Source organism: Lissotriton helveticus, chromosome 1_1 (assembly GCF_964261635.1).
Source record: "Lissotriton helveticus chromosome 1_1, aLisHel1.1, whole genome shotgun sequence".
Taxonomy (NCBI): domain Eukaryota; kingdom Metazoa; phylum Chordata; class Amphibia; order Caudata; family Salamandridae; genus Lissotriton; species Lissotriton helveticus.
The window spans coordinates 958,580,423-958,607,673 of record NC_136057.1 but is presented as its reverse complement, the minus strand read 5'-3'; the positions used below and the strand labels follow the sequence as shown (position 1 = coordinate 958,607,673).

Sequence of the window (27,251 nt, the reverse complement as noted above, 5' to 3'; positions counted from 1 at the left end):
TTTTATACTTCTGCTTTTAATGTATGCACTTTACTTAACCATAAGTATTGCAATAATATCGATCCATTTCTCTTGTATGAGAAAAGAGACTGATCAATAAATAACATCTTTTATTGAACACGCCCGTCTCTTCCTTTTCTCTACAATCTGATGAGACTAAGAATGCACGTACTGACTGAGTAAAATAAATTGCCTTTTGTTTTCACACGACTCTCGAGATACACTCTTGATTAGGGGAGAGCAAAGTTGTCATGTTCTATGGTTGTCAGAAACTAAATCCCTTCTTGTCTATCCAGGGAGGTTCAACTCCTCCTTGCCTATTCGAGAAAGTTTCTAGTGAACTCTGAGCTAGCTGGCAAACCCAAAACTTTAAGTCTAATATCGACAGTAGTAGACCTAGTTAACGTCTGGTCTAGGCCTATACTATTGAAGGTATTATTCCAATGCGCAGAGCCTATTGGGATAATAGGAACTACACTACATGGCGCCCAACGTGTTTGGAAGGGCGATAAAATTAACGTAAGACATTTAGAGTAACTCAGTCGTGCTTTCTCACTCAGACCCCTTTTCCCATAAATACTCCAAAGACGTCTGGAGTGGGCGAAAGGTAATATCCGCCAAACCTCGCAGGAGGAAACTCCTATGTATGGTACTTGGTTTAGTCAACGTTGAAGGATAAACCGTTCCAAAATATTGTGCATCTAATCTTTGTTTCCACAAGAAACCTGATCTGCAAACAAACAAAGTAACCATCCTGTCGGTAAAATGGTAGACAGTGATGATGAAAGAGAGGCAGTTAGATTAGCAACTGAACTCGCAGCAGATGATACTGCCCTGCAAGAAGCAGACCAGGATATAATACTCATCCCGGTCATCAAAAGGAAATCTATAACCTTAAAACTTATAGAAAATGGACTGACACCTAGAGGTGGTACAGTCATATTCGTAATTGAGGCACACGAATATCGGCAGACAGAGGTATACTATTCATGGATACATTTTCCAGCAGCAAATGCTGTAACAAAGTACTTCCACTATTACAAAACAGAGGAACCTCCTAATGAGTACACTCCTTTCGAGGAGGTGGAAGTACCACTTAAATTTCAAGAGCATCTGCTCTTATTTAATGGCGCCCTAAAACATAATAATCACATCACCAGGCTCGGTCCCTTAGGGAGACCAGGAGCAACGTGGCCGGTCCTAGCCGGATACACACCACATCCAGAGTTCGAAAGAATGCCTGCAGCAGATCTTTTAGTACACCTAAAACAATTGATAAAGATACATAGACAAATAGTCCAATATGTGATGCGGACTTCAACAATTCAACCAGCAATTAAAATTCCACAGCTGACCCCACACCAGGGGAACACAAATAAAATTACACCACAGAACATACAATCCTGCCTAGGGAAAGTACCAGCTAAACGGGAACAAATACCATTCTGGTTAGCACAAAAAATCACCCAAATAGAGGCTGTGTTTCCAGACACCACCCCGTTAGAAAAACACAGGATTCTGACTATCTGTCTTCCAATGGGAATCGCACCACACATTGAGGACTGTGACACTTGGGGTACAGTCTTTGCTTCCATCTACACAAAAACGCACGGTGTTCCATCCATTTCGGTAACACCAGAGGTGCTAAAACAAATTCAAGACGAATATGGTCCAGAGCCCGCTTAAACTCTTGGTATGAAATTACTAAAAGACTTCAAGCAGGTCTCGGCTATATTATTAGCCAACATAAAGGGAGAAGCAGCAAACGTGGCGATCCGCCAGAGGTTAAAGGAGACAGATATAGCAGACCAACCAGCTGAAATTGCCAGAATTATAGAAAAATCCTATGAGGAACTAGGTAGAGATAGTTTAGGTGGAATACCAGTAAAACCACAACTGATTGAAAGTCCTGAAAAAATATTTTTTAATAATAACTCAACATCACAAAAACAGAGGTGGGATGGAAACAAACAATCCAATCCTAAAGAAAAGAAATTCCAGTCCAGAGGAAGGTCTCCTAGGCGAAGAGAAAAATCTCCGAACCAAAGACACAGGTCACCCCAAAGTGACCCCTCTGGGAAAAGATATAACCTTAGAAATAGGGATAATATAAAGAAGCCTGATAGATAAAGACATTGATACATGTCCCTCTCAATCTTTTCAGACTTCCTCGCAGAAATCGGAAAGAAGAGGACGATCAGAACAAAGAGAAGAGCACGCCAAGTCCAAAGACAAGGAACCTGCTCAGCTAAAAAAGAAATTACAATTTCCAAAAAAGAAGGTAGCTAGTATCAAGGTAGTCAACAATGCCGAGAATACTGAGGACACAACTGAAAAACGGAGAATGGGCTCAGACAATGCTAGACAGCGCAGCAGAAGTGAGCATAGCTCGCAAAGTCCTTATGAATCATCTGGAGACAGTGGACACGAATGAATACATTCAGGTGGAAACTGCAGACACCAGAGTTAGCAAACCTCACAAAATATATGAAATACCTTTACGTATAGAAGGGGATAAGACTAGAAAAATAAGGGGACTATTTTGGGATAATCTCTCCAAGGGCTATGACATCCTTCTAGCTGAAAAAGACTGGCCACCAGAGTTTGTCAGGGAGTGCCCTCATGGCGAAGAAATAATTATGCCTGCCTTCTCAAATCATATCCCAATTCATAAAAAATACACACTTGCCAGAAAGTGGGCAGTAGCTCAAGCTCCTGCTTTATATAAAAATCATGTAGGATGGGATGAGGACTCTCCTCCTCACAAAATCCAGTTAAAATCACAACCTACTGCACAAAGGCAGTACCCAATTAAGCAAGAAGCTAAAAAACAGGTAAAAGAAATCCTAGATCAGCTAGAATACCAGGGGGTGATTGAAACTTGCACCTCACAAATGAACAACCCTTTGTTTCCGGTCTCCAAACCAGACAATTCATATCGTCTAGTTTTGGATTACCGACATCTTAACTCATGTTGCAAAACTTTTGCAGTGCAAAACTCGCATAGTGCTGCACTAATGAATAACATAGTGCGCAAAAAATACAAAACAACATTAGACATCTCTAATGGATTCTTTTGTCAAAACTTAGCACCAGAGAGCAGATATTTGTCTGCATTCTCAATAAATGGCACTCAAAAACAATTCTGTCGGTTAGCCCAGGGGTACAAGAACAGCCCGGGAGTATTCTCAGCGAGAGTAACAGAATTACTACAAACATATGACGACGAAGCATTATCTTATGTCGACGACATATACTTAACAGATGATGACTTGGATACTCACTTGAAGAGAGTGAACACCATAATACTTGGGTTCGCAGCAGAAGGTTACAAATTCAACTTTAAAAAATCCAGAATTGCCCATCTGACAGTCCTGTTCTTAGGATATGAATTATCAAGTGAAGGAAAAAGCCTGGCTGACAATTTCTTAGAGAAATGTGCCGTACTCCAAGCACCTAGAACACTAAAAAACCTACAGTCAATTCTAGGCTTCCTAAATTTCGGAAGAACATACATTGCAAATTACGCAGAAAGGGTCAAACCCCTTTATGATCTAATAAAACCAGATTTTAAAAAAACCAATTGGACTCAAATACACACAGAAATTTTGAGATCCTTACAAACAGACATGTTAATTAAAACAAAATTAGAAACACGTGATAACACACGCAATCTTGTGATTCGAGTCATCCCAGGAAGATGCGGATTCACATACCTGACCTCTAATGAGGGAGAAAAGGTACCAATTGCATTCAAATCACACTTGTACACTAAGGCTGAAATGAAATTCAGCCCAACGGAAAAAATTCTAACTGCAACACAGACAGCTATAGCAAAAGAACGAGCCCTGGCACAAGGTAAACGAATAATAATCGTGACACCGATACCAGCCCTAGAGGCGGTAACAAAGGCAAGCATTCCAAATGCTAAAGCGCTCCATCCGAGATGGATACAATGGGCTAATTCTCTTGCTGCAACAGACGTGGCATACGAATTTGATCCTAACTTAAAAACACAAGAATTTCTCCAATATGAATTTGAATGTCCTCCGCCGACCGAAATTCTGCCTCTAGAACCTTACGACAATACGCTTGTGTAATCTATACAGACGGACATGCTCAACCCTCCGTTTGGGGAGAACAAGCATACAACCCCAATTGTGAGATTACAAAAGAAGTGTGGCGCGGAGGTAAACTAAAACCTCTATTAACAAAAACACACTCAGTAGAAACTAATTCAGAACAACAGACTGAAATAATAGCATTGAAAATGGCGCTAGATAATGCGGATCGCGAATTCCCGACACTTATAGTGTCCGATTCATATTACTGCGTCAAATCATATAACAACGATTTGCAGACATGGATTCAAAACGGTTACAAAGATGACACAAGTGCAACAATAAAGCAGAAACTGCTCTGGGAACAAATAGCTCTTTTACAAAAAGAACTACCAAAGACTCACGTGACACACTCACTGAGTCATCAGCGTGATGGCGTTCACGTTGCAGGGAATTCATTAGCTGAAACAGCCACAGCGGTAGCATCTAAATCGGCTTCCGTAGCTCGAAAAAAGCGTACAGTGAAGTATATTGACGGTGAAACAGTGCTGGCAGTGATAACGTCATCAAAAGGTGACTCCTCAGCGCTACCGATCAACTATCCACTCAATTATACATACATAATCGATGCAAACTCCGTCCCTTTTGCTCGAATCCCTGGAGTGGGGGATAGAGTGATTCCAAACATGGACAGGAGAAACTTGTTAATCGCAGACGCACATATGGGCGAGGGTCTCAGACACCTCAAACTAAAAGATTCTCTGGAAGAATTACAATCAAGGTACTGGTGGCCAGGCATGAGCCTGCATCACACCATGTTTGTAAAAAAGTGCCCAAACTGCAACAGGAATCGCAGTGGTGAGAGAAACGGTGTAATACCGTGTTATTTCACTCCAGAAAAAATCAACAGTAAAAAGCAAGGCTTGCGATTAACAAATACAGGCTAGTTTCCACTTATAATGTAGATCACCAGCACTCGGCTGACGTCTGGACTGTTATACAAAGATTTGCGAGTCTAAATGGCATATACGCTAAGAGCATGCTACGTTTGACCATTGTTTTCACTCGAGCCCTCCAGCCTGAGGGGAAACATGGCCAAATGAGCATAGCACAGAGGGAATCTTCTCACTTCCTTCCTGAGGGATACGGGATGGTGTAAAGAAAAAACCAAGGCATAAAGCAATCTATAACGGAAAGGATATTAGGTTCGGGAGCTGGGTGGGTCAAACATCTAATAAGTGTCCAACGTAGTCTAAATAACCTGCCAAGAAATTCTCTGAAGGGATTCAGTCCGTACGAATTATTATTTGGAACTAGGATGTTAATCTCTGACCTTGACAGTCAGACTTCAGTGGTAAAGGAAAAAAGCTTTGATATCAAAGATCGTTTGGCTATTTTACAGGACTTAAACGAAACAAGAAAAGACCTGAGCAACATAAAGTTGAAACAGCAGCCAACAACCACTGAAGAACCACCACCTGTCCCAGCAAGACCTGTCTGGATTCCAAAAGTCGGGGATCTAGTCAGAGAAAAGATCGCGGTAAAGAAGGAATTTGGGCCTTCTTACAGAAAAGCAGTTCCTGTCTTGTCTGTCAACGGGACAAGATCAGTTGTACTACCGCCGCTTGCTGGTAAAAAGGAGAACCGAGTTGTATCCATCGACCTGGTAAAACCACAATCATGTGGCCGATAACAAATAGTAGGCCAAGTGGACTCCCCATAAGTAGCAGAACACCAAGGTTTGCTACCAGTACAGAGGTCCTAACAAAGAGGCTAATCACATTCGAAACGCCTAAAGAAGAACGACAAGGACTATGCAACAATGCAATGGAACTTAGACCTCTGAACACCCAAATAAAAACATTTAGCAGAGACACACCAACCTATAATGAAGTAACAAACGACTATGCAAGAAACAGTAATCCTGAAGCAATTGGAACAATTGACAGAACTGCATCCGGCTACTTCATAAACTTCGATGATTCCTCCGAGGACTTCACTGAATCAAAAACACAGCCATCAACAAAAACCTTTAAAGATAAAGCTAAAGAACTTTTGAAACAACTGAAAGAAACATATCTGATTTCTCCATGGATTGAATTTTGGGTGGGTTTTGGTGCATTTATCCTCATACTTTGGCTCATCATGATACTAACTTTGGGACGCTTCATTGAGGGAAAATATGCTAAAATGGACACAGCAAGTCAGAAAATCAACTTGATCCTCAAACCACACACATCTTCACACGTCGAGAAAAGAGAACTTTCTTCAGTCAACTTCACAGCCAATCCTATACCGGGTGGGGTAGCATGGGACAACACTGACTACGAAATCTATGGTCCGGTTGAAATCCTGAAATATCCACACCAAATTAAAATCTCATTGAGTGACTTCGTAAAACCAAGCACATTTGCTGATGATTGGGACTTTGAAAGTATAAACAATATGATGTCTGACTTAGTGATGTCTGCTAAATTTACCAAACATGATTATTTGCAGGGTTCGACAAATTATGATAGTATGTACTGTTATAACCACTATGGTAACCATTTTCTACATAGATCTGCGTAACCTAGAAATGTTTTAAATTATAATCAATGGGAACATTGTGCAACCCCTCCAAAAGGAAGCTCAAGAACCGTTTACGACAAATATTCATACTTTTCAGGTTTTAACATAAGTAATGCTGAAACATTTTATTTCAAATTGTCAAATAAGACAGGGACAAAGACCATGATAACCAACACAAAATTGATATATTCAGACTCATTCTTTGAACAAATGAATACTTTTGGTTTTGATTATTGGGACAAAAATGTTGAATTGAAAAGTGTTTGGGGCACAAAAGAATGGCAAGTACAGGGTATAGAATCTTTGTTTAGAGCCTGCATGATCCCAGAACAAATTATATTTTTAAATGACACTGTTCAACAAACTACCTGTCTTGGCTTAGCCAAAATCAAAGACTTAAATAAACCGTCTATTCCAAAACCAACATTGAACAGCAATAGCTCCACAGACGAAGAGATAGACGTAAATTATGTATTAAACCAAAACAGAACACATCCTGATTGGAAACAGTGGTTGATCTGGCCCACAGATACTAATAACTGTCAAGACAGATTCCTGAACAAAACACAGGGGTTCAAAATGACCAGGCCAGACCCTAGATATTCCCAAAGACAACACCCAGGAATAATAACCACCTACAGTGTGGGCAAATTATGCCTTCAATGGCTACAGACTTCCACACTGGCAGAAATTAAGCAACACCTAACTTTACTTACTGATGGTGCTGACTTGCGTGATTTCATTATGGGACCGCACAAACAGGGTCAGAAACGTTTCATAGCAGCCTCTGTATATGCAACATACAACGAGGCCTGGAAGGTTACTGAAATTGAGACAGCAGAAAGAATACGGGAAATTGACCGTATTAATTTGGAAAAATCACTTTCTGTAGTGGACAATGGGTTAATGACTGTCCTCCAGAATTTTTTCTCTGGACAGCATTGTGTCTTCAGCAATCGACATAATATCGCAAGACTTACTGTTGTTACAACACGGTCAGTCTCAATTGCGTTCTATTGTACAGCTTGGCTGGACGTTACAAAATCTGTGTTCAGGCTATGTGCCTTGGCGTTTAATCAACACAACGTCACTTTTCAATATCTTTAACCTTACTGATAAACAAATCAGTATGGCCCAGAAGGGTGCTGATTATACAATCCTGAGCATTGAGAAACTCGAAAGATTACCAGTGACAATGTCAGAACGACCTGTCAGTGAATGGATAATACATGGGATAATTAATATTCCAATCTCAACCTTCAGGTTTCAATACTGCCAAAAATATATACAGGCTGGCATGTACGAAAAATTGGGAAAAGGGTACATTAAAACAACATGGAACCTGCCCTATTCACATGCATGTGTCAGTAATAAAGGACAGAAAGTGTTCCTTAGTGGCGATAATTGTGCGATGTCACTAAGCGGTACACTTCTATGTAACGGAATTAGTTTGCATGGAGCCTGTGAAGGGAACTCAAATAACCTTTCATGTCACCAGCTAGGCACACCTGCTACAGAGATAGAACCATTCTTTCAAAGACTCTATAATGGGAGTTACATTCTAATTGTGGACCGCAGATGCTGTAGTCTTATGCCCGGGACTCCTTATCTCGTAACTACGACTGCGAAGGTCAAGTGCTGTGGACGCTTATTGTTCCCCAGCTCCTTTCCAGACAGGGAGGCAAGGGCATGGCCCAACTTGAAAATTACTTCTATTCGAATAGATACTTTAAGCAGAATGAAAACAGTGCTTCTTCAGACGCCGACAAGGCTCACGTCATCAAAAGAAACCTATGATCTCCTAGTCGCAAGGACGACTGCAGAGATACATTCATTGTTATCGACTAATTCCTTTAATTAAACAAGGGTAGTTTTGGGTCTCAGGGATTATTTTTAATGACCACTCAACACTATACTCCCCGGGGGTAACTGAACAAAATACAAATAATAGTGGAGGGTCAAAAGAGCGAATTTCAAAGAAAACGACTATGTGAGAGAACCAGTGGCAATAGTCCACTAATCAGGGTACATCATTCGTGGTTGTTGAAAAATACCCATCAGTAGCTCTTCCTTGGCGCCCTTTTCATCATGTGGGTTCCTTCTAACCATGAAGGATGGTATTTTGGTATGGTCAATATTGACAGCATAAGGACCAGTGATGGTATGACTGGGTCACAGGGAGCTACTGAAAAGCAGTGCGAGGGGGTGTGGTAAAGTGCAAAAAGTGCAGGTAGTGATATATAAAATTAGATAACTATGAGGAAAAATTATTTATTGCAGACCTCAGAGTTTCTAAGAGTTAAAAGAGAGCGAAATTGGTAGTTTCACCTAATAGCTACCAACAGGTTGGTCGACATGTTTCAGCAGAATTTCGGATCACAGAGGTATCCACTGCATTCCTCAGGACCTGTATCGCTACTGCTAGTGTTGTGTTAGAAGAATTAAAAAGGAAAAATTTCACCTGGGTACTAGTGAAGAATCATTCTCCCAGCTGAGAAATCCGGTGTAGAACAAACAGTCGAGAACAAAGGAAAAACATATAATTAGTATATCTACGGTATCCAAAACACTTTCATGGTATACCATATCTATAAAGAGAAACTATAATGCAATCCTCTTAGTAGTACTTTTATTCCTACATATAACCACAATACCTTGATATGATATGTAGTAGGACTCTCACTTACCATATTGTGCAGGAGAGTACTGCCTCACCTGGCTCACAGCGCAGGTAATTGAAGCACCGCTCTAATGTAAAAAGAAAGACATACAAAGACACGTCAGCGACAGCTGACTTCACACTTAATCACAGCTTTTTCTGGTGCTTTTGCGGGTCAAAATAGGCCAATATGCCCTGGCTTGGGCTTCGGAGAATGATTCTTCACTAGTACCCAGGTGAAATTTTTCCTTTTTAATTCTTCTAACACAACACTAGCAGTAGCGATACAGGTCCTGAGGAATGCAGTGGATACCTCTGTGATCCGAAATTCTGCTGAAACATGTCAACCAACCTGTTGGTAGCTATTAGGTGAAACTACCAATTTCGCTCTCTTTTAACTCTTAGAAACTCTGAGGTCTGCAATAAATAATTTTTCCTCATAGTTATCTAATTTTATATATCACTACCCTGCACTTTTTGCACTTTACCACACCCCCTCGCACTGCTTTTCAGTAGCTCCCTGTGACCCAGTCATACCATCACTGGTCCTTATGCTGTCAATATTGACCATACCAAAATACCATCCTTCATGGTTAGAAGGAACCCACATGATGAAAAGGGCGCCAAGGAAGAGCTACTGATGGGTATTTTTCAACAACCACGAATGATGTACCCTGATTAGTGGACTATTGCCACTGGTTCTCTCACATAGTCGTTTTCTTTGAAATTCGCTCTTTTGACCCTCCACTATTATTTGTATTTTGTATCGACTAATTCCCCCATACATTTCGCAGAAATCCTGAATGAAATCTTAAATATTTCTGACACCGGTGGAGTCTCGAAAGTATTTAAGACAGTATTTTCCATGGCATTAACACCATTCAAAGCCATACTGGGTATTTTTCCAGATTTCGTCCATTCGATTTTTGGCGGACTTCCCCTCATTTTAGGACTAATTGCAGGAATCCTATTCCTAGTCCTTATATTTCGTTATGGCAAACCATGTCACAGACAAAACACCTGCGACAAGGGAAGAAACAATCCTAGCCATTGGATACCGGGACCGGATATCAAAAATCCTGGGACTACCCCGGCTTAGAGACCTGAACATGACTTGGTTTCTTTCATTTCGACCAATGTGGCATCGATGTGTTTTACCTGTATTAAGGTGCCTGCTATGCGGAGAAGAATGCGTGTTAGACACCTGTCTGACGCTACAATCGGATGCGCCAATGGATGCAGAAACATTGTTGAGTCCAACAAAGGCTCATGCTTTGTGCTGCCCTCAACGGCTACCAATCCTGATGACGGCATTCGTGGAAGCTTCACCACTACGATTAAGGGGTAGTGAGGTTCAAAATGAAAGCAGCATCGATCAGGTACGACCTTCTGTCAGCAATCCAAATCAAAATGTCAATGGAGACAATCATGCGCACGAATGCATGGTTACACCTATTTCCGAGTTAGTGGAACTCTCCCAGGAAGCTGTTGACAACTTTTTCGAGAGTCTAAATGATATGATGTTCTCACCAGAGCAGAAATAGAGACTTTTGAGCAAGCTCGTACACAGCGTTCCCTGAATTTGGCCTTCAACTAGAATAGCAAAATACCATGAACAATTTTCCCTCCAGTTCACGGAAAGCAAAATTTTTTTCAGCAGCCCCAAAATATTTTTACGAATTTTTCGGGACACTTATTTTCTGCTTAAAGTAAGAACTATTCTTAGAGAACTAAGATTTCTACTTTTAGATACTTTATAGACATTAGCTGCCCGCTGGTATGTTCATAATTATTTTATTCTGTGATGGAATGGTCTCGAAACTTTTTTCTGTATTAAGAGCCATTTCATGTGTAAATTCTCGTATACGAATTAGTGATAATGTATAGATATGCGTGATTACTTTAGCATTATTCTACAGCTTGAGTGCATATATTACATATGACTGTTTTTTCCGTATCTTTGATAATTTCAAAATGCATTTATGTATTTTGGGGTGGTAAGGTATACACGATACTCTACAGTATGTTTTACTATGCATAGATTAGTAAATATGTCCATAGTTGGCGTGGAGTGGGTGTGATGTATTCCTATAGGTTCTGTATCGATCCCCCTATCCCTGACCCTATTCTGGTTAACAAACTAACAAGTTAACTAGCAGCCATCCCATGAGGCAGAAAACCCCCATGATGCAGGAACCGTTATCTGATAAAGCCACACTACGGCACAGGAGCGTGTTATCTGATTAGGTCATAACGCTTGCCATCTAATTAGACAAGCGATATTCCTCCAGCCCCTGATAAGGCATACGGAGTTCTCAAAACAAATCAAACCTATGACAACCTGGGAAAAACCCTGCGGCCATTGTTTTGATTTCACCGAGAACTTCAGCAAAAGAATGTGCTAACGAACTGGTCGTATGACATCCTTATTGACGTATCTATGTCCATCCTTACGTCAAACTCGGCACCTTAAAGGTATAAATATTACCGATATTGCCCTATGCAAACACACGCGGTGGTGACGAGATCGGAGCAGCCAGACTTGCCGAAGCCCAGAGCAGAGCAGACCCCGCTGGCGCAGCCCCGCCTTTCCTGACGCGCCGAGAACGAGACGCTGCTTTCTCCTGCCGACAAATCCAGCTCCGGCGCTTCCGGGTAGCCCTCGCAGGCAGCCTGGAATATCGAGACCAGAGACGAGAGATACCATCCCTCATCCATCCTAGATTCCAGGTACAGAACTGAATAACCCCTCACAGAGAATTCTTTAGTCAGTCACTTGGCAAAATAAACTTAACTTAAACTGTAACTTTCTATTCCCGCCCACGCATTAGACTTAGGTCAGGTACACGGGGTAGGCGTAGTTAGAAACACCAGTTGAGTACGATTAGTCAAATGTATATGTGTATGTAATATATCTTATTCATTTTAAACCTTCATATGGCTTAGAAACCATATCAATGTTTTTACAGTATTATTTTATACTTCTGCTTTTAATGTATGCACTTTACTTAACCATAAGTATTGCAATAATATCGATCCATTTCTCTTGTATGAGAAAAGAGACTGATCAATAAATAACATCTTTTATTGAACACGCCCGTCTCTTCCTTTTCTCTACAATCTGATGAGACTAAGAATGCACGTACTGACTGAGTAAAATAAATTGCCTTTTGTTTTCACACGACTCTCGAGATACACTCTTGATTAGGGGAGAGCAAAGTTGTCATGTTCTATGGTTGTCAGAAACTAAATCCCTTCTTGTCTATCCAGGGAGGTTCAACTCCTCCTTGCCTATTCGAGAAAGTTTCTAGTGAACTCTGAGCTAGCTGGCAAACCCAAAACTTTAAGTCTAATATCGACAGTAGTAGACCTAGTTAACGTCTGGTCTAGGCCTATACTATTGAAGGTATTATTCCAATGCGCAGAGCCTATTGGGATAATAGGAACTACACTACAGAAGCAGAGGGCGGAAAGATGAAGATATGAAGTCATCTGACATTAAAGGGAGGGAGTCTGGTTTGCTGAGTGAGAGTTGCCCATGTGTGGAAACACCGAAACAGAAAAAACTCCTACCCTAAGGTCCACGTTTACTAAATGGGTGTGATCCTCGGCAAGTCATGTGTGTTCGATCCACTCTCTGGCTACCTTTAGGTGGGACAGGTGACCCCTCCCCAGTGTCAGACCATTAACATGAAAATGAACAATTACATTTTTAAAGAAAATGTGAATCCGTGGAGCATTGGCGTTTGCTGAATGGCGATTTTTCGAAGTGACTCGGATCATTGATCTTGTAATCATAGATCTCAGTCATGGCCAGCAGCTGGTCGAGAAATATTCCCTCACATTCTACTTAATGTTCAGTCACATAATGCCCGCCCACTTAAAATCATGAGAAGGGAAGTCTGCCTGTGTTGAAAATCAGCGCATGGAACTTGGTTGCGCTAGACAGAATCTCGAGACGAAAGTCGTTTATCTCAAAATGTACTTTCCCAGGGAGTTGCTGTCTGAACATGCAATTATATATACCTGACAGCTCTCGGGAATCTGCGTTTCAGACAGAAACTCTATGTAAACCCCAGGATTTGTAGATACCTCAACGGGTCTCGTACTCCAATATCGGATGTTTTTTCTGTGACCTAAATCGGTAGTACTCATTTAATCTATATCGGAAGAATGAAAGGCAGAGTGGACCCGCACAGATTTGACCCCGGGACCATCGGGGAAATCTTACATCAATTAAGTGGATGTTTTAGTGTACATGACTGTAAGGCGCACCTGAGTGCTTGTTGTTAGGGAAGGCTAAATGGGCTGGGATGTAACAAAGTTCAGAGTTTCCTCTGCAATTTTTTTTTTTTTATCTTGAATTTTGCAAAGTGCTATTTTCGTTGCCTTTCCCTGTTCAGACTCCCCAGTGGCGACTCTCAATACAAAATAACTTTAGTGCGTAGCCTATGGACAACATTATTAATAATTAACAAGGAGCAATAGAAGGGAAGTATGGGCAGCACCTCAGCTGTTAAAGGGCTTTTCACGTGTCTGGGAAAAAACTGCTTTGACATTTCCCGAATCCAACTGCACACAAGGACAAGGTTTGAACTTCTTTCCTGATGACTGCACCTCTTCACGCCTTGATTGGGGCCAAGGCGTAAGTCGACCTGACATCTGCTCAAGTTTACACTGCGCAGTTACTCCAAAGAAGCAGTCTAGCTGCATTAGTAATTTCCTCAGCATCAGTGTGTCATCGTCAAGGAGTGAATGAACTGCCGTCCAAAAAACAGCTTGACCTCGGGCTCCACTTGGATTAAGGCATAAGTAGGCGGGATCCTTTATGACCCAGGAACACAGTCTGGCTCTTGCTGAACTGCAGAGTAGCCGGAGAAGAAGTCCCTGACTTGGCTCTGTTCCGGGTGGTAAGGGTAACAACCCACTCAAGCGTTACATGGGTGCAAAGGTTCTCCACGTTAAAAAATCTTTTCTTCAAGTAGAAAAAAACATTTTAAAAAGTGTTGCCTTTTCATGAAGGTTCTTGCATTTTATAATGTGTAACAGTACCCTTCTTACAGCTGTGCACTGTCGAAAAAGCAATGACAATGCCGAAAACAAAATTCAAAAACCTTTCTTGGAGAATACATGGAAAGTTCCAACTGTTGTTGGCTTCCAGGCGTAATAAGGTACAGTTTTGTCAGTGTCAGAAATTCATAAAATTTAACCAGGAAGTGAAATTCTCCAGGCGTAGTTCCATACATGTATTTGTTATTTGGACCCAATTAAGCTGTGGGCGTTGGGCACTGGTTTAGGTCTCTGGTGGCCTCGTGACGCAGGGTGTTTACCTCAGCAGCCAGTGATGGAGCCCTGGGCGCATGTAAGCAAATGAGCTGTCAGCGCCTCCAGGGTGCCCCAGATGCTTCTTCACAAGTCATTTTTTAACTACATTGGCTCTTGGAATTATGGTGTGTGTGTGTCTCTGTGTGTGTGTGTCTCTGTGTGTGTGTGTCTCTGTGGGTGTGTGTGGCTCTTTGGGTGTGTGTGGCTCTTTGGGTGTGTGTGGCTCTTTGGGTGTGTGTGTGGCTGTGTATGCGTGTGTGGCTGTGTATGCGTGTGTGGCTGTCTATGCGTGTGTGGCTGTCTATGCGTGTGTGGCTGTCTATGCGTGTGTGGCTGTCTATGCGTGTGTGGCTGTCTATGCGTGTGTGGCTGTCTATGCGTGTGTGGCTGTCTATGCGTGTGTGGCTGTCTATGCGTGTGTGGCTGTCTATGCGTGTGTGGCTGTCTATGCGTGTGTGGCTGTCTATGCGTGTGTGCGTGTGTGTGTGCGTGTATATGTGTGTGTGTGCGTGTATATGTGTGTGTGTGCAAATGCAATAGGTCTCGCATTTGCGAGAGATTAAGCTATTGGCATTGTAAATGACAATGCCATTTATTTATCGATTTTCAAAACCAACACATAAATAAAAATGTTGTCATTTACAATGCGAATAGCTCTAACTTTTGCAAAGGCGAGACAGTGTATTGTAAATGCTTCTTTAAACTTTGCTTGAGATTTTCATTGTAATTTAATTTCTGTCTAACAGAACATTTCTTGTCTGCAAGGTAACTACTCGTTCCAACATCTATTTTCTCAACTGTGGCTTCACAAGGGTCCTTATTAAGTCCAACGTTGTTCAATTTGTATGTTAGCGAACTGGCAGAAATCATAAATAATTACAGTTTCATTTCTATATAATTTGCTGACGAGACTCTGGATTGTCATTTCGCTTCCCCAAGAAGCAATAAATACACCCCACTCCACTCAAAACTTGCCTTAATGATTTATGGAGCGGATGGCAACAAGCAGCCTCAAGCTTAACGGTAAAAATCTGACATGTTGGTGGTGGGAAAAACCCTTTGAGATGGATGGAACTTAACTGGCCTTTCTCATTTGGTGCACACCACCCTCCAAATCCGACATCAAAAGCCTTGGCTTTTGGATTGATGATAAATAGACAATGGAGACACAAACCAAAAAAATTAGAATCCACTTATTTTGGCATATTAAAAGCCCTTGAAAAATTGATTAGATAGCCACCAGAGACATCACAGACTAAAAATACAAGGGCTTGGTGTTCTCCAGACTTGATTTTTGGAATTCTTTTTATCAAGGCAGCCCGAAGCCGGTTTCCCAAAAATCCTAAAGTTGTTCAGAACGTCGCAGCACCGATACTATTAAAGATTCCCAAGCATCAACTGCCACTGCTGCCCTAACAAGCCTTCATTGGCTGCCGGTACTTACGAGAATACCCTTCAAAGTATTGTACATGGATTATAAAGCGATACATAAAAGAGGTCCTAAAATGATTCAAAAACTTCACACTCCATATAACTTTGCAAGACTTTTGTGGTCCAACACTTAACTTCTTGCAGTCCTAAGGATAAAGAGAACCAGGAGTGGTGATAGGTCCTTTGCCTTTTCAGTACCCTAACTGTGGAATGCACTCCCTTTGAACTTATGAACGGAAGTAGCTTTCCGGAAATTACTGAAAACTTTACTGTTCTAGTTACAGATTCATTTGAGGATATCTGGTTGTTATAGCGCTGGGAAGCCTTTTTTGGTAGCCATAAGCTTTAGAAATCCATGTGAATAGAATAGGATAGAATTGTATATGTGTAGAGTATAGATGAATGCCATTGTTGAAAATAAATGAAAACATTTAAAAGGACAGAGAATGTGACTGAGATCACTTATACATGTAAATACCTTTTAGAGTATTTCCATATGCTTCGGATGGGCTATTAGAGGGTTCAACGTGATGAGGGAATTTGTACACTACTCTGTGCCTTTTGGCAGTGAAGGGTGACTCTCCTTTCCTTTGGAGTTTTTGAACATTTTTAAGATATATGTATTTTTTTTGCTTTGTTAGTACAAGGAAGTTAGTGCTATCTATAGTACAAGGAAGTCCGTGCTGTCTATTGTAAGCACGAAGTCACCTGCCCTGAGAGAAATATGCTTTGAAGTATAGCCATGCAAACGTTCTGAGCTCCTATCCATCTACTTATAGGTCAGAGATCCAAAACTGGTCTCAATGATACATCCTTTTTTGAGATTACAAAAGACTTAGAATTTACTCCTTGCCCATGGCATGTCTTTTATTGCTACCCGTGTCAACATAACTCCAAAATATTTAAAAATAGTGAAAAGTGCTCCTGTACTAGTCACCCTTTGTTTTAAGGGCTATGTTTATTGTCCAGTCTAATACAGGTACAAAGACGTGGAGACTTTAGATACAAGATAAAGGGATTTTTTTAAATTAAATAATCATAGCACGGATCCCATCTGGACACCTCTCGTACTGGATTCTAAATGCCATAACAGTAGCTCTTCGAATCCTGCTTACGTGACAGAGAGAATGCACCGCAATTGCAATACCACTCCAAAATATTCTGTGCATCTCAAACCATGCAAAGGAATATGTTACCAGAAAGAAAAATACAATGACCGAGAAATACATCTAAAAACCTCTGTACAGTGTGCAACATTGGTTAACTGCTGTCTGTTAAATATGATTTTTGTCCTTCTTATTCTCCTTGAGTGGGGTGTATGTCCTTCTCGATTAGGTGACAGACGTGTATGTCCCTCTGGTACACAACTTTTCTAATCTGGTCTAATGGCTTTGAAACAGCGGGCTTTTTATCAATAGTTTTGGCAAGGAACGACTGCCACACCTTGAAGGGCTGCTTGAATTCAACCTTAAGGACAGGAGGCTGTGTTCTTCTTGAAACGATTTTCTAGAACTTCACCTACTTTATCACCAAGGGCCATATGTATCAAGGAACCAATTTGCGATTCTGTAATAGCGATTAAGAAATCGCTATTTCAGAATCGCAAATTGGTATGTATCAAGAAAATCGCATTTATTTAGCGATTTCTTGATATTCCTTAATTGCGATTTCGCAATTAAGGAATACTTTCCCATTCATTTCTATGGGCCAGGAGGCCCATAGGAAGGAATGGGATTTTTTTTCTCAATTTGCGATTCGCAATTTGCTAATCGCAAATTGTGAATAATTTCAAGGGTGCAGGGGTGTCCAAAGGACACCCTGTTGCACCCCTGAAATAAGCATAGGTGCACATGTGGTGCACATACATGCCCTAAGGACATGTATGTGCGTCACATGGCACTTTGAAAATGCAAAAATGTGCATTTTTCAAGGAATTCGCAACTTACCACCAACTAGAAGTTGGTGGTAATTTGCAATTCCTTAAGGCCATTTAGCAATTTTTTTTGGCTTCTTACATTGCATTTAAGGAATTGCAAAATTTGCGATTCCTTAAATGCAATCGCAAAAAAAGGAATCGCAAATTTTGCTATTCCTTATTTTTCATGCAGATTTGTATGATACATACCATTTTGCAAAAATACGTTCGCAAACGCCGAAATTCGAGAACGCATTTGGGCATGATACATATGACCCCAAATGATGTAAAGCTAGCAAATTACATTCTATACATGCTGCAGTACCTTCTGACTAAAACCAGATACCTATTGTAATACAAGTCGCCTAAGAACCTTTTCCATTGAGAGCACCTTGGCTTATGTATTTTCCTGGTCCATGGAATTCTTAATTTTGAATGAATAAGGACCCTCCCGACAGTCTCCTCTGGACTCTTTGTGATGTTCCTGTGGAGGATATTGCATTATCCTCTGTATTTTGCCCCATGGGGTGCAATCAAACCATGCTAAACATTTGGTAGAATTTACTATATTCATAAGAAGTGGCAGTCATCATTTTACAAATAGCTTCTAATTTCTTGCTCTGAGCATTTCCTGGTGTTTGTAGTAATTGCAGAATCAGCATCAAGATCACCAGAAGTGTATATGTAATGAGTTGCTGATTTATATTCCTTCTCGGTTTCATCGATTACAACAACCCACAAAGTCTTTCTTCCTTCCTTGTTCCAATTTAGTATGAACATTTCAAGACACAAAATGCAGTATACATGCAAGTGTGATCCAAATCAGCTTTGGCTAGTATGAGATTGTAGGCAGATCAATGTTTCACATATGCTCACCATTTCACCCATAATTAAAATATCTCAGATAGATAAGATTCATCATCCTCTACACCTGCAGACATTTCACTGGGATTTTATATACCACTGAACGTCATACAGCGACTGAATTCTTTGTTTTGAATTATTTATTTCGAGCTCTATTGATACCAAGGTCTAATATTCGGATGCGATTCGAATTGGAGTTGTTCCTCAAAAGTAATTTTGTCCTCTTTCAGTCTCAAAGTTTGAGGACACCCATGTCTGCACCAAAACGGGCACAGCATGTTTCGGTGCCTAGCAGCACACCTAAGGGAAATTAAAAAAAACAGATTTTATTTATTTTTATTTTATTTTAGCGATTTGTATAGCGCCTGGTGACCCAAGGGCATCCCCGCGCTGTAAGGAGAATGTTTATCCTGTAAGGAGAGGGAGGGAGGAGGAACAGTTATTTCGGGAATAGGTGCGTTTTCAGTTTTTTGCGAAAGGTCAGGTAGCTGGCTTCCAGTCTGAGGGTGCGTGGGAGGGAGTTCCATCTCGCGGCCGCTTGCACCGAGAATCGTCGGCCTCCGGTGCGGGTCCTTTTGAATTTGGGGACGTTGGCCAGGTGCTCACTGTCTGAACGGAGGGATACGGATGCTTTGTAGGGGGTGACCAGGCTGCTGAGGATAGTAGGGCCAGATCCGTTGATAAGTTTGTGTGTTGTACACATGGCTTTGAATTCCACCCTTTGGCGAACAGGGAGCCAGTGCAAGGCCTTGAGGGCTGGTTTTGCTGACACTCTCGAAGGAAGGTTCGTGAGCAGACGGGCCGCAGCGTTCTGTATTTATTTTCAGATAGGCAGAATGCTTGAATTAATCTAAGCCACTTATAATTACTCAAACCACATTCCACCCATAGTTTTTGGCTACTTCACACAGGAAGAAGCTATATGCAAATCAGCCCTGGTCCTGCTTGAATAGATAGAGCCCAGCCCGAACTGCAATGTACCTTCTGAAAAAGGAAATAAGCAACCCCAGATTAGTTTCAGCCTACTAGGTTGAGATCGGTCTAGTGTAATTTTGCTCCAGTGGCACAGTGAGTCATAGTGTCTGGTCATACTTGTTGCACTAAGGAAACCCCTCAAAAATATGGAAGGAATGCTGGAATTAATCTCAGCAACTTCATGCAACATCAGATAGAAACTAGCCTTCTGCAAACCAGCCTTTCTATAGAGTGGTACGGTAGGAGAAAAACTATGCACTAGAACGCACCCACTAGTGATCGCCAGTGACTGACTAATTCAAGCATTCAATCAATCACCCAGTTTTAAACAGCACATTTGGGGATCGCCACTTTGATCAAAGACAGTGTGGACATACGTATCTAAGAACTGTTCAATTTAAGATTTTTCTTATAGTCGCTCAACATCAAAAAATTTGGTTCCAAATCCATGGTCTACTGTAATTTTGGAGCTGTTAAAAGTATGTTCTTGTGAATCTGTACGTACAGCGCAGATAGCGGTTGTGACTTTGACATCGTAAGGAGTTCCAATTGAAATGTGTTCCAATTCCATTAATTCTTATCCTCTTTTGAGTATTAAAGCTTCTGAGATTTATGGCAGAATGGTCCCTCAACTTTGATGACCCTAGCGGTATGTTCTTAGCCCTGTGTCCTATTGATCTCTTAGCTCAATATTGTCTTGCTGTTCAACTTCAAGGTGCTCCCTGGTTTGGACATGGGGTGCTCAGCTTTGGGCACAGCAGTAATGGCTTTCATTACTCGCACCACAGATCCATTCACCTTATATGGAATTGCATGTGGCTCATTTTCTAAAAGTTCTTCTGTCTCCCGTCTCCATAATATTCAAGGTTGGATGTTTCATAAAGGGTATCACGCTCCAAAAACGATTAGGAGGACATGACAAACAGTTCTCAACGTTTCTGCTTCAAATAATTAAGTGTTGTAGCTGTCAGCTTTCCTAAAGCTGATCTCCAAGCACTGGTGGTCCAGCGATAAGCCACTGGTCACACTTACACAGGTTTATGCAGTAAACACTTGCCACATCCAGGGCAAACAGTTGTTTCATAACTGCAAACAAACCAGCATGTGGGAGCCAATATTTACCAACAATTGAAAACATTTTCATATACCTCGAATGCTGTAGAATTCCCAAAACACAAACCCAAGTTCCACCTCAAAGGCTGGTCCTCCACCATAGTCCATTCCAAAGATCCTGCAAATTATCTCCTTAAAGCTACCATGTAACAGCAGAATTCAATCTACATATAGTGTCACCCAGCTAAGTATTTCGGAGAACTGGTGGATGTCAAAGAGGTCTTCATATTATGTGCCTATGCCAACCACAACCACTGTTGTGTTAGAAAAGCAAGCTGTACTTTTCCAAACAACCACTAGATCGCTGAAATATGCAATTCATGTCAATCTTTACAATACAGGTTGCAAACTCAAAATGCTGAAGACAAATACAACTATATAGAATCTATATAAACAAAGCATTCCAATATGTTTTCTAAACAGAGACCATGCTGATACAGATTTCTTTTTTTGCAGCAGCAGAATTTAAGGAGCAAAATATCACTTAGAACACATCTGATTACAGATTATGCTTTGCTATTGTGTAAGCAAATGCAAGTTTTTAAAAGGGGAGGTTAATCGCAGGATACGTCATATATCATGTTAAACCAACGTGAAAATGTAAGAAAACAATTGCACCAGACTGATGAGAAAAAAAAGAAATGTTTATGAGAACCCCATCCTAAAAATAGAAAATCTGTTCAGAGAAAAACAGAAGGCAATGTTCGTACAAATTAAAGAAAAACATAAATGTAATGTACTTCATAAGTAATTGAATAAAATGTGTGAGGCTTGACAAAAAACAATCACTGTGTAAATTTGCCAAATACTCACAAACAGAAGTTTGACTGTGCACATGCTGGGAGTGCATTTCACACAATTCTGTGGAAAATAACTATACCTCCATGATCTCATCAAGCGCAGATTTTTTCTTTTTCTCCTTCGCTTGTGATGAGCTGTGAGAGGATTCCTTCCGTTTCACAGATCCAGCTCCCCCTATTGTCTTCAGTGCACTTGGTCCAAGAGAACTGTTGGGAAACGTTTAGGATGTTGAAACTACAGTATACTATAGCGCAACACTTCAAGCACGAACACACCATGTGACAAGGAAGGGCCTGAAATGGGATTCCTACTTGCACTACATTAGAATTGTCTTCATTGATGATAACGATCAAAACAGAGTAACGAAACCAACTCTAAAGTGTATACTAATTAAACAAGAACTTACAAAAAGTTCAGAATTATTATAAATGAATTACACACCTGCTCCATTTTCCATATTCATCTCTTCATTGGTTCTAAACATTAAAAGGCTGGCAAGGTTAACGAACAAGAGCAGTTGCCACTAGGCAGCAGTCTTTTTTATACACATCATGGACAGAAAAAACTAAAAGCATAGGTGTCTAAACTCTTGCAGTTGCCCCAGAAGAGAAACCAAGAAAAAAATAACGTTATAGGGATTCTCCTTATTTTAAGGTTTCATGCACAAGGAATTTCTGAGTTCCCGTCACTTTCATTCTGAAGTGGAGAGTGGAGTCACTGGTTCTGTACCCAGCTTTAAAACTGCACAGACTGCTTGCCTTGTTCAATTAAAACACACCAAACACCACCTCAATTTGTGCTTTAGGCCATGGTTTCAGCCATATTAGATCAATTTCTAAAATAAAGAATTACAAAGGTAGTGAACTTCATTTAAACCTTATTTGTGTATGAAGGTTACATGACAATTGTCTTAGTCCAGTTCTTCAAGAATGGTTTACAGGATGTCGATCTAAGATCACACTGGCACATGTCCATAAACTGGGAGATCTGATTCAGTTTTGGAGTTGGTCATTACCAACAAGGGGCATTCAGGGACCGGGCAGAGATTGTTTGGGAGAGGAGTAATCATGGCTTGTTTAATTAAGTCAGGTTTAAAGTACACCAGATACAATTTTTTATCAATGCGGGATCAGAGAGAAATAATCAGGAATTGATTGCAAATAAGTATCCACAGATGAAAAGTCGATAATTGCCATAAGCAAGAGAGACCAGCAGTGAGTAAGAGGATCCACTGTCTGACATCAATCTCGAAATGATGTTTGACAGGTAAATCAGTATGGACTACTGACTAATACAAGTGCATGGTGTGCTTAGAGCACCTTTGCACAACACATATTGCACACTGATGACCTGTATGAGGGCCAAGTATGGTCTGTAGGTGGGGTCTAAGGCCCTTGGTAACCAATTCGTAAGTCCTTCTCAAGTCTCCTTAAAACGACAAACACCACTCCTACCACAGCCAACACTTCTTCGGAAAAAAAGCACACTACTCGTTACCCCCACTCTCCAGCCAATCTCCAGCCAATTCTTTCTTTACTAACACTTGAGATGTTATTTCTTAAACTCCAGTGATCACTGCCAATGCCTATAAGGGTACAGTGGACTTAAAAGTGACAACCATTTGTGGGTGATGCAACATCTGCTGATGTAGTAGTCCCCAGAGAAAGCTGTATGCTTCGGTAGCAGGGTGGATCTGGGTGGACTTTTTAAATTATATTGAAGTTTCCCTTTAAAATTAAAATTCACCGCGTCTGGATTATATCTTTGTGGCACGACAGGCGCTAGCGATACAGGACACTGCCGAGTATCAGGCGAGAGGTATATCGGACCACTTGCCCCTGCTAGCAGTGATAGGGGGTAGGAAAGAAAGAGGCAGGCTCTGGAGATTGACGGCCTGGGACATGCAGAATTTATAAAAGGCCTCCGGGCAGACGTGAAAGTCTATGTTGCTGAAAATGAGGGCTCAGTCTCCTCGAAGATAGTATTCTGGGAGGCCCTTAAGGCGGTTATGCGGGACAGGGCGCAGCATAGAATGGCGGGGGAAAAGAGGAAGCAGCAGGAGGAGGCAAGGGCACTGGAGCAACATATATTGACTCTGGAAAGGGAGCATCTGCACGCTAGGACAGAAGGGACCCTTAGAGGCCTACAGGATTTGCAGCGCCAGTATAGAGACTTGGTCACGGGGCAGGCTAAGATGCAGGCACTGGCGACGCTACATCACTTGTATGAGGTGGGAGATAAGTCAGGAAAGCTCTTGGCGTGTCTTAGCAGAAAGGAGAGGGACGCCAGGTGGGTGGAGCAAGTTAGGGATCCCAAGGGGAACCTAATGAGAACAGATGAACAAATAGAGACTTTTGCGGACTACTACAAAACTTTCTATGAGGCTAAGGACTTGGGGACACAGGAAGATGTTCTCCACTACATGGAGCATATTGAGCTCCCGGCACTGGCAGAAGAGGACCAGAGGGAACTTGAGGGAGGCTTCACGTTAGACGAAATTAGAATAGCCCTGGCTAAGCTCCGGGCGGGGAAGTCTCCGGGCCCCAATGGATTCCCGGCAGAATTTTTTAAAAAGACTGCGGCCTTGCTGTTGCGTCATATGCTGGGACTCTTTGAGGAGGCGGCCCAGGAGAGTGAGTTACCGTTGGATCTCCGTATGGCGACCATAATACCGATATATAAGGAGGGTAAGCCGGTAGACGACTGTGCGTCGTATCGCCCCATTTCTCTTTTAAATGTAGAGGTGAAACTTCTGGCGACGATGCTTGCTCTCCGACTCCGGAAGGTGATACCGGGACTGGTGCACCTCGACCAAATGGGTTTTCTTCCCGATAGGGCCACGAGATTGAATCTCCGTAGGACCCAAAATTGGCTTCAGGAGGTGGGCTCGAGGACAGAACCTCATTTGTTCCTGTCTTTAGATGCAGAAAAAGCGTTTGACACTGTCCACTGGCCGTTCCTAGATGGGGTATTACTGCGTTTTGGCCCCAAGTTTCGGAATTGGGTAAAGTTGCTTTACACTGACCCCAGGGCGCGTGTTAAGGTCAATGGGATGCTATCAAATGACTTTCCGTGAGACGGGGAACTAGGCAGGGATGCCCCCTGTCTCCCCTGCTCTTTGCCCTCACGATTGAGGTTTTGGCAAATGCGGTTAGACAAAATGGGGACATTCGGGGGGTTCCGATTAGGACAGACAGATACGGCAGAGGAGAAGATATCGCTGTACGCGTACGATGTCCTCCTGTATATAACACACCCTGCGATGACGATAGAAGCTCTCTTAGCAGAATTGGATAGATACGGGGCTAGGGCTGGATACTGTATAAATTGGCATAAGTCGATTCTGTATGATCCTGGGGGTCGGGAGGATTGGGCAGGCCTACCGGGAAGGCTGCAGATGACAGGAGTGGGGTTTGTTTATTTGGGGGTATATATGACACTGGATAGGGCTCTCTCCTATGAAAAAAACATTAAAAGAATCTGGGATAACTTTGGATGGGTTGGCAAAGCTAAAAAGAACTTGGGAGAATGACCTAGGGGACATGGACGTGGTGGATTGGGACACTGTCCTGATGCACCCAAGAGAGGTGGCCATTAAATCCCGCTTAAGGCTAATCCAATACAATATCCTCCATAGGACCTACTTTGACCGAGTGCGCCTGCATAAAATGGGAAGGGCTGGCGACCCGAACTGCCTGCGCTGTGGTAGGGAGGATGGAGATTTTTTCCATATCATTTGATCTTGCTCTGAAATTCAAGTCTTCTGGGGTGAGATCCTGAGAGAATTAGGGGAGGTCCTAGAAGCCACGTTGCCACTAGACCCCAAACTGTTATTAGGAATGACTAAAGATGTAGACCTCCCCGCCCACTGATAATCTTTCTAGTTCTGGCGCTTGTGGTGGCCAAGAGGGATGTGGCAAGGAGATGGGGGGGGTTGCCATGCTGCAGCAGCAGGAGGAATGGAGAAGAGGCATGGATCTATACATGGCAGCCAAAAGAGTCACATACAAGGCACGGGGATGCCCTAAAAAGTTTGGAAGAGTGTGGGGCAAATGGCGTATATATCATGGCCTGGATGGGGGACTATGAGCTGACAAGAGCATGGCAGTATCTTCGTTGGGACGAGAGAGAGGGTACTGCAAGTTTTTGTGAAATCCTAAGGGAGGGCCAGGGACTAGATCAACTGGGGCAGCAGAAAATGTCTTGTTGGTATTGTCGAATCATGGAGGGAGGGGGGAGGAGGGGTGGGATGTGATGATTAATGCTGATATGCTTGTTATGTGTATGTACTATGAAAAAGCAAATAAAAAGGTTTTAAAAAATAAAATTCACACCAGAGGCGCTGAGCAGAGGTTTGGCGTGACTCAGCAGAGGCCTATAACTCCACCAAGCTGGACAGGATGGCACGGGGAACCAGGAAGAGGGGCACATAACTGAGGTGTGTCACTTAATAACTATACAGCCTCATATCTGGTGAACCCGTTCAAAGCCGGGATGTCTTCTCGCCGTTTGTCGAAAAAAGATCTCTGCAAAAAATATATTTTCGCTAGGTCGGGAGCAAAAAACCTAATGCATTACCAGAGGTGGAGGAACCAGGAATGTCTGCCGACAAGGTCCGAGGCAAGGACAGCTGCAGGGATGAGCCCACAATAACAAACACATTATTGGAGCAGCTGTTTAGCTCCCTTCGCAATGATTTTGCAGGACGCAATTGCAAAATCACCTCAGCTATTAAGGCACTGTCAACAGTATAGACCAAAGGATGACTTTGATGGTGCAAAACCAGGACGCCTGGGAGGGGGAACTGGGGGACACCGCAAGGAGCTACAAGACTCAGAGCTGTGATAACAGATTGAAGATCTGGAGAACAGATCCCAGTGCTCCAACATACACATCAAAGGTGTGCCGGCTCGGCCCATCCTCGGCAGCCTGGAAGAGTTTGACTCGTCTCTTTAAACATGTGACACCCTCCTTGCAGGATCAGGAGATCATTCTAGACCGCACGCACCAGGTCAAGAGACCGGCCAGTACACCAGAAAAAAGCCATAATGGCTGCTGCATGGGAGCTGAAAATCATCGAGTCCAAGGGCTTTAGGATTTGGCTTGATCAGGATCGGTCTCAGACTACACTACAAAGCCACAGAACTCTCAAGCCCATACCAAGCTTCCTACGGGTCCGGGACATTCGATACAAATGGGGCCAACCCTTTCGCCTCCAGTTTGTATGGAAGGAGGAGGTTCGGATGATTTGCACCCTTGATGATACCCGTGACCTGCCAGACATCCAAGCTCTCTGACAGTCTGCGCCCTCCGGATTTCCAGCCTGGAAACCCGCGGGTGGGGATCTGGGCACAAACGCTCCTCTCGGCGGAGACAGAAAACACTGAATAAGCCCACCGAAGTCGAAAGACGCGAAAAACATTCACGATTGCTCCAACTACTACAAGAGGATGGGGACCAAGTGAACTGAACTGACTACCATTAAGCTTGCAGAGAGGTTGGCGTTCGCCAGCCCGCTAGCTCTCCTTGAGCTCCT

At 42.3% G+C, this 27,251-nt stretch overlaps 1 protein-coding gene across 2 annotated transcripts in view; it reads right to left on the bottom strand.

Annotated features, from left to right (window-relative positions):
• Nucleotides 1–27,251, bottom strand: part of KIN (Kin17 DNA and RNA binding protein) — a 236,145-nt gene that overhangs the window by 96,078 nt on the left and 112,816 nt on the right. For both annotated transcript variants that reach the window (XM_078677075.1, XM_078677070.1), the window contains exon 8: nucleotides 21,795–21,921. In XM_078677075.1, the coding sequence (XP_078533201.1) occupies nucleotides 21,795–21,921 (127 nt within the window). The remainder of the gene's footprint in view (nucleotides 1–21,794; nucleotides 21,922–27,251) is intronic.